Source organism: Theobroma umbraticum, unplaced genomic scaffold (genome assembly GCF_002168275.2).
Source record: "Theobroma umbraticum cultivar Fairchild unplaced genomic scaffold, ASM216827v3 scaffold_30.0, whole genome shotgun sequence".
In the NCBI taxonomy this organism is placed as follows: Eukaryota; Viridiplantae; Streptophyta; class Magnoliopsida; order Malvales; family Malvaceae; genus Theobroma; species Theobroma umbraticum.
The window spans coordinates 11,709,428-11,717,890 of record NW_018397254.1 but is presented as its reverse complement, the minus strand read 5'-3'; the positions used below and the strand labels follow the sequence as shown (position 1 = coordinate 11,717,890).

At 33.9% G+C, this 8,463-nt stretch overlaps 2 protein-coding genes across 2 annotated transcripts; one reads left to right on the top strand and one right to left on the bottom strand.

Annotated features, from left to right (window-relative positions):
- Positions 1 to 2,099: 2,099 nt before the first annotated feature.
- Positions 2,100 to 3,071, top strand: LOC110418707 (uncharacterized). The gene is made up of 2 exons (XM_021431510.2): positions 2,100 to 2,351; positions 2,807 to 3,071. Exons 1-2 carry the CDS (start codon positions 2,229 to 2,231, stop codon positions 2,918 to 2,920), a joined length of 237 nt encoding a protein of 78 aa, XP_021287185.1. The 5' UTR covers positions 2,100 to 2,228; the 3' UTR covers positions 2,921 to 3,071.
- A 2,858-nt stretch (positions 3,072 to 5,929) lies between these two features.
- Positions 5,930 to 7,824, bottom strand: LOC110422389 (GPI-anchored protein LLG3-like). The gene is made up of 3 exons (XM_021436269.1): positions 7,512 to 7,824; positions 7,321 to 7,377; positions 5,930 to 6,438 (listed from the first exon to the last, which is right to left on the bottom strand). Exons 1-3 carry the CDS (start codon positions 7,591 to 7,593, stop codon positions 6,095 to 6,097), a joined length of 483 nt encoding a protein of 160 aa, XP_021291944.1. The 5' UTR covers positions 7,594 to 7,824; the 3' UTR covers positions 5,930 to 6,094.
- Between the last annotated feature and the right edge of the window lie 639 nt (positions 7,825 to 8,463).

The window sequence follows — 8,463 nt, the reverse complement described above, 5'->3', positions numbered from 1 at the left end:
AATATTCATAAAATTGTTACTTATTTATTATCCTTAATTATATATATTAACTTGTGAGTAATTAGAACAATCAAATTTAGATAAAATAGGTTTTCTTGATCTTTAAAAGCAACGAGAAAAATTGCTTATTAAATTTTGCTTTATATCCCAAACAAATGTATGTTTGGTTTCCATATTACAAGGAGACGTGACTCTGCTTCAATAGGCTTTACGTGTGGAGGACCGACAAAACAAGGATGAATACTATGAACATGTATATTATTTTACTCGGGCCAATAATTAGCATTTCTCCTAGTTCCCATGAACATCCCAATAGCCCACCTGTCATCTACCTATTTGTCTGAAACTGACCAAGATTTATCCGACAAGGACAATTTCACCACGCCTTCGCTTGGGGAACTTGCTTACATCTTTCCCCTTCCTCGAAATAACAGTTGCTTTTGTCTTTTACTTTTCGACTATTCCGAAGGTTGCAACAAACCCAACCGACTTTTTAAAATATTATTAAATAAAATGGACAGTTTTTTTTTTTTATGAATTTATAAATATTTTTTTATGAAAATAAGTAGATTATTATATTTTTATATATTTCAGTGAGATTTTTAAATTTTTTAGTAGCAGAACGTATGTTATTTATTATTTTTTAAATGATTTTTTAATTAGATATAAAATAGTTTTTTATAATAAATAAAATGTGGTTGTAGAATCGCGTGTTAAGACACGTGCCAAGTACGCAGTGGTTAGTCATCTTTTCAGTCAACTAATGATAACCACAAGAATGAAAAATCGCCAGCCTTGCGCGACACGCGTGACGATTTTAGAGTACTGTCCCTTGTGAACTCCAAAATTCGATTTTCACGTGGCTATCCTTTGTTTGGAGTCTCAAAAATTAGTGGGATTTTTCTCAGGGACTGTACTGGAAATTCATGTAGTAACTGCCGAATATGAACACCTTTGAGTAGGTCTATTTAACGAGTTGGGGGAACTGGAAAGATGGCGTGGTTTGATCTGGACCATACACGTGCCTCTCAACAATTGACTGATACCTGAAATCATTAGCCTATCAGGGGCCTCTCCCGAAAATATCAACGTCGACGTGCCGCGAAATAACTTCCTTAGTTTGTTGTTTTTTTCTATTACGAAGCTCCCCCTTTTCCACGTTTTTGGAATGAAAAGAAAAAAAATCTTATTTTATGAATTGCCCTTATAATTACTACATAGTGGATTGTTTTGGGAAATATTATGTTAACTTCTCTTCTTGTAGCTATTTTTTGGGGACATATTTATCATACTTTTGTTCTCTCTTCCTTTTGAGATCTCAATATATTCTTTGAAAAGAATACTAGCAATTAAGTCAAGCATGACATGTTAAAGTTATTTCTTTAATACCAATTATTACGACTTTTGCTTTTTGAGTAGGGTTGAGATTTGACCAGGTCCCGCACAAATTCTTCCCTCATTAAGGACTATTTGGCCAGCTAAATTAATGAAATAGTACAATCGTATCGTGTATACAAATTTTAAAACTATTTGTATATATTATTCTATTAATTTTTTTGTCACAATACGTCACTTTTTAAAGTATTATAAAAGAATGAAATAATGGCATTTGTAATTGTTGTAACTTGGTATTGGGCAATTGCTATTTCTTTTTTTAAAAATAAAAAAAAAGAAAAAAGTTGTTAAAGTCAACTTATGCATTAACGGAAGTATTATGTTTTGGTTTTATAGTTGGTTTACCACTAGCACAAGTGCACAGCCATATTAATTATTACACATATTAATGAAAGTCGTATGCATTTTTAATAAAATATTTGAACAGTAGATGCATTTTTTTAAAAAAAATAGATTCCAATTTTCTTTTTATTTCAAATAAAAATAAAAATATTCTTCAAAATAACATAAAAAAGTGAATAAAAAGGGAAAATAATGAAAAGTGAGAGGATATTTTTTATAAAAATAATTACAACCAAAGAAGAATTTAACGGGCAAGAAGGTACTTGCAGTTGCCAAAAGACCAAGGTGGGCATGGTTGCCGCGTAAATGTTCGAAATTACCATTAACTGGCAACCTCCCCCTTGTATATAAATGCCGTCAAAGGCCAATTTTTTCTCATTGATTCTCTCACTTTCTCTCCAACTTCCCATCCAAGAAATTAAAAAAAAAAAAAACCCGTTCTTCGTTGCGCTTCTCCAGAGGTCTTTGAATCAGATTGCTTATCCCCAGCCATGAAGAAACCCGGGCTCTTCGCTGCTTCGGTCGCTGCCGCATCTGCTACTGCCATCTCTGCTTCCTCTTCTCCTTCTTCCTCCAATTTTGCTTGTAACTCCAATTTTCAGTTTTCTAGCGAGGTAAAATCTTTGAACTCAATTCTCGGTTGTTTTGTTTTTACTAATTTGCGTTAGATGAATACTGGGTTTCTCTTCTTTTTCCTTTCATTTTTGGAAAAGTATTTGTCCCCTTCGAGTTTTGCCCTGTTTGGTTGCCCAGAAAATAATGACCAAGAACTCGTGATTTCAATGGTCAAGTTTACGTTTTTCAATTTTTTTTTTTGGCTTCGTTATTGGAATTGTTCCAATTTGAACTTTTGATCTTTCTGGTTTTCTGGCCTTTCCCTGTCTCTGAAATTCTCAAATATTTTAATGGTAACTTTGGTATTAAACTATCAATCTTTTTTTTTTCTTTCTGTTAGTACTTAGAAAATAAAATCAATCACCTTATCTTTTTCTTCTAAATTTTTATTTTTCAATTTAAAGATACTGTTATCATCAATAAATAAAATGAGTGAGTTTGTGTAATATTACAGGAAAAGAAGGAACATGAAGGTTCTGCAATCAAGAAATCACCTTCAAAGGACAAATTTGCACCAAGGTTTGATGGTTTAAGGTTCATTGAGACTTTGATCACTGCTCACAGATGAAAAGCTTGGTCAACACAAGCTTCAATTTTACCAGATGAAGACTCTTTACTATTTGACCTTTTTTGCCTTTGCTAGATTCTTAAGAAGAGAGATGAATTGTAATGTTTCAGGGTTTCTTAGTATTAACTATATGAAAAGTCCCTTTTTCATATGCAGGACTTTCTTTTTTCTTTTTCTTTTTTTTTATTCCATTTTGGATAAAAAAGGATGTACATGATTGAGGTTCTCTCCTCCAAAATTGGTTGGTTAATGCTCTGTTTAAAAAGGAAAAAATGGTAAGGGATGCCCAAGGTTGTGAAGGGTAGTCCTGGTGGCATGTGATGTGATGGGATTTGAGGAAATTGGATTACGAATTGCAAATTCTCCATAAACCTTATAAGCAGCATTCACGTTTACCCATTTCAAGCTTGGCAAGCTTGTTCAGTGTTGCTGTTGCATTCCCTTTTTGGGTGAACTGTTCAAGCATGGCACCAGCACCATTTGTGTTAATCCATTTTTAGGTAGAAGTGGGTTTTGAATGTTCAAAAAGACCCCCAAATGAGAAAACAGAATTGTGAGCCAGTTTGTTAAGCTACTCCAACTTGAAACTTTTCTGGTTGAATCTACTCTACATTGATCTTGAGCCAACCTCGTGCTCAACTACTCAAATCTAGCTGCCTATGCTGGAGAGTTTTTGGCAACCGAACCTTCACATCCAACCGCAAAAAAAAGTAAAAGTACTGCACTTGCTTTAGCTTTTTGTGTTTTTCTAATTCTACTTGACACTTCATCCAATTCGGCTTGTGATTTGCTGAAGCACTATTCCTCACTTTCAAAAGCACTGCTTAAATTGCAGTGCGGTTGTAGAATGATATGCAGTTTGGTTCACACTTGACATCCACATTACGAAACTATTTGGTTCACTACACACCACCATGATATCCACTTAATGGGCTATAAAAGAGATTTTATTTGCAAGCTTTTTGCACATTCCTTTTTCCGTGGCTTTGCTGCTGTTGGTGTTCCCTTTCTTGTTTGATTGCGATGTTGATTTTCTGAGTAGCTCCTTTCGGTGAGTAGTGAGGGAACTTTCTTCACCCCTTTCGCACAACTTTTATCTATGATGAAGTATGCTTTTTCTTTTTAATCTGTAGCCTAAAAGTATGACTTATCTGTATCAATAGAAACGGACATAACAGCGAAAAGGAATTCCATTTGATTCCCAAAACTAAGGGTTCTGGATATAATGACTACGTCAGATGGTTGGACTATCAACATGGCACGCCATGTTGGGTTTTATTTATTTAACTCCGCTGCCAAATTTTAACGTTTCAATCCAAAAAGCCTTGCACGCAAGTGAACGTGGAACGACTGGATCCATCTCCCAAGTCATAGAAATACTTAATTACTAGCATTCAATACTGTCTTTCGGCTTGTTCTTATCCAGTTAAATGCTTAAGGACATTAAATGGGACTTAGATTGTATGGGATTTTACTGTGGAAAAAGAAGAGAAGATGCAATTTTAATTGAAGTGATGGCAGGGTCTGATTAAGGTCGTTTCTTTTGACTTGACAATGACGCAAAAATGTGTTACACAGCATCATCCATTACATGATGACACTATGAAGAGAATGATAAGTTTCAATAATTGGCACACAACAAATACATGGAAGCAATATGAAGAAAAGCTAGTATCGTTAAAGCAGTCATACTTAATGGGAAAAAAACATGTAAATAAATAAATCGTAACAACTAACATGTTGAGTGCACATATTCAATCACTCCACTTGTACCCAGTGTAATCCCATGACATGTCCTTCTCCCTCCTTTTTTTAATTCTTCACTTTAAGATAGATATTGGCTGTGAGGACTAGAACTCCTTGCGGCATATACTTTGCCCATTATTACCTTATCCTGAAGTCTCTTTAGTCCTACATGATTGAGCTGAAGTCAAGGTGAAATCCCATTTCTTTATCAGTGCAGAGATACAGATGATCAAGGGCAGTCTCCCTGTGGATTTGGATTATGGGTGAAAATTATATTGGTAAAGGTTGGAGAGTGACTGGTATAAGCTTGCCCCATATTACAAGACTTTGTCACGTTAACGTTTAACTTAACAGCAAGTTATAGTTAAAGGAGTTTTATTTTTTATTTTTTAAAAAAATCACAATATATTGGAAAAAAATTAAACTTAAATCCTTTTACAAAGAAGTTGTAATAGAGACTAGAGATGACTGCGTTTTCTTCTCATTTTCTCAGATTTACGGTTTTTATCAGTGTTGATAATTGGTTTAAAAAAAATTGTACAGAGATTTGAATGAAATTAACAGTTCTTTATTCTAATTTTTAGCAAATAAATTTTGGGTGTGGGATTTAACTTTTATCATGGCACCCAAATGAACAAACCTTAAATTAGTTGCTGAATCTTTTGCTACAACATTATCATGAGAAGATCAAACTCATTTCATTTCGTTCACAATGCTTTTACTTGCATGTAATCAAGTAGAGCTTCTTCTGGTGATTTGCTCGTTAGTATTCTGTATTCACCTATTAGCTAGTTGTGTTAAAGCGCGACGGACACCATGTATTTGATGAATATCAATGGTTAGTGATATTTTCGATAATTGTCTGATTGATGGATCATGAACACGTGAAGGCTAGTAACAATCGGAATAGAGGTTTTTAAAAGACTTGGATGTTGTGGCAGATGCTTTCAATAGCCAGAATTTACTTCTTGTCGCTTAATGTCAAAAGAAGGAATCTCCAGTTTTCCAATGCTTTATCCACTTCAATCCACTGAACCTAGTTCCCAACACACAACCACAAATATCTCAAAACTTTCAGAGCCAAACATCACTTTCGGAATATCTCGAACATTAAGCAGATGGTGCCAGGCAAACATCCAAGAATGTTTCAAGGCTCTTGTCTGAATTTCAAACAAGTTCACAGCCATAAGAAATAACATAGCCTTTTCACTCAACCTAGGAATTTAGTTTATGCACAAACAAACAGATTATATATACTTTATAGAATCATACTCTTAGGATATTTTAATTAAACGATATCAACCACAGCTTACAAAATAGTAGAAAACATCGCCTGAAAACCAGGCGTTTTAAAAAATCATACTCAAGACAAGAGGAAAATGGATTAACAATGACAAAAGGCAAAGTGGCTATCCACATTTTTGTCCTTTAGAACAACTGGAATAGCAACACTAGGAATCCTGATGTGAGCATCAGCAATGTAGGCTTCGTGGCCACCACACCGCTTTTTTGGGTTGGTGGTTCAGAACATTGGAGACCTTCTTTCCCCTCACGGCACATATTGGCAAAGAGGCCAGGTGGGTATTTGCCATACAAATTTATATAGCTGAACATGGTTGAAGCACAATCAGTGCTGAGGTCATTCAGTTTATCAGCGAAAGGGCAAGCGAATTCCTTGAGAGCTTGACAGCAGCCTTTGGCTGGGTACTCGGGTCCTTTGCACTGGCTTGTGATGATTGTGTAGTTCTTGTGCTGAAAGTCTTCAGAGCAAGCTGCAGGTTGATTACGTTACATGTAACATATCATATTAGTTTATTTTTCAATGCTTACAGAGAGCTTTGAAGCATGTTCCATATAATCTGTGTATTTCTACAGAGGAAGGCAGGACACTGAAGACTATATATACTACTATTTATCTGCTGCAGGATATGTGTAAATTGAATACTTCTAAATTCTAATTCAGGAAGCACTTTCAGGAAACTAGTTTTCTCCAATTTCCATCATGTTTAACCCTTCTGCTGTTGGACAATGAGTTTCTTGGCTGTGGTAGTACAGAAAAGAACCTAACATCCCATGTTATATAAGTTTCTTCACCTCAAAAATCCAATCCTTTCGTGAGTGAGTAGTCTTTTTAACTTTCAAGGGTAAAATTGTGAGATTCAAAGTATCAATTTTTTTAAAAAAAATTTTCAAAGCTTCAAATTAAGTAAATTATTTTTATTCATGACATGTATCTGTCATTTAAACTAATGCTTGCTTAATTTTGAAAGAAACGGCAAAAGAAATTTTATAGTTTTCATACACTTAAACATTTAATTCATTGATTGATTAATGTATGATTTTTTTACTTTTTTATTTTTTTCTTTTTAACTTTTTTGGATTATGTTCCTTACATTTGATGAAAACGAGAAGAAAATGAATGTGACATTGGAGGTAAAAAAGAAAGCAAAATGGTCATATGAAGATCTTCCAAATCCAAAGCCTCAATGCCATACCAAATTTAGTGAGGAAAAAGGCCAATGACAAAAGTAACTTACACAATACAAGGCGTTTAAGCCCAATAATCAGATGAATATAGAAAGTAAATACAATTTCAGACACAAAGATTTTCTTTATTTTATTTTGTTTTTTTGTTCATCAAAAAAGAAACATACCCTTTTTGGCCTGAAGGAGGTAACGTCCAGTACTTCCATGGGATTCAATGGCACCATCTGCAAATTAAACAGTGACTAAATGTCATGTTGAATCAAAATATTTAAGAAAAAAAAAACATTGCTAATATGCTTAAGAATTCAAAGGAATAGGTAAGAACGGAAAAACAAGAACAAATGAATGGGAGAATTACTTGAAATGTGGGTGGAAGAAGAGGCAAATCCAGATAGAAGGAAGAAGAAAATAAGACACACGAAGCTTTGATTTAAAGCCATTTCTTTCTTCTTCTTCTTCTTCTCTTTTTTTTTTCTTTTTATATTTGGAGACCTATAATATGATCTCCTAAGGCAATTCTACCTCCCTTCTTTTCCCTTCTCTCCTTGGGTTTCGTTTGTTGGTTTCACCAAACAAAGAGAAAGAAAGAAGAGAAGAGGAGAAGAGGAAAAAGTTGCAAAATTGTTGGGAGAGTATTTATGGCTTTTGGAAACATGTTGATGTTAAACACTTAAAACGTAAGCCAAAAAAATAGGGGGAAAATATAGTAAAGAATAAAGAATCCAGGAGAATAACATATTTGAACACGTTCAAAAACCAAAGCCCTTTTGTTTCTAATTTTGTTTTCTTGCCCTTTTTTCCTTTTTATTGAGATAAAAAGATCAAAATACCCATGCCATACTCTTAATTAGAAACCTAAACCGTATAATCAAAACATTATAAATTATAGGTTCCTGTATTATCTCATTTATAAATAGTAACATGTGCATGCAACAACTAGTCCAAAGAAAGTATTTCTTTGTTTTGGCTATAGAACAAGATAAAAGCTAGGGAAGAAGTGTCTTGGCTCTTGGCTCAGTTTTAATCAATTATTGACAATATCGTTTGAAAGATGTTTTGGGTAAGGGAAATAATTTTATATGCTTTTATTTTAATGTTAAATTCAGAACTAAAGTTATCGTTGTCTTGATATTTAAAGCACAATGTTTATTAAATGCTTTCTGCAACAAAAAGGTATGGACCATGGGCATGGGCATGTGACTGTACAAAAGCTATATACAACCTATAACAAAAATGTTAATGCTCATTTGGAATCAGGCATTGAATTTATACAAAACCAGCAAAATTTTAATGTTTACATCATATGTGAA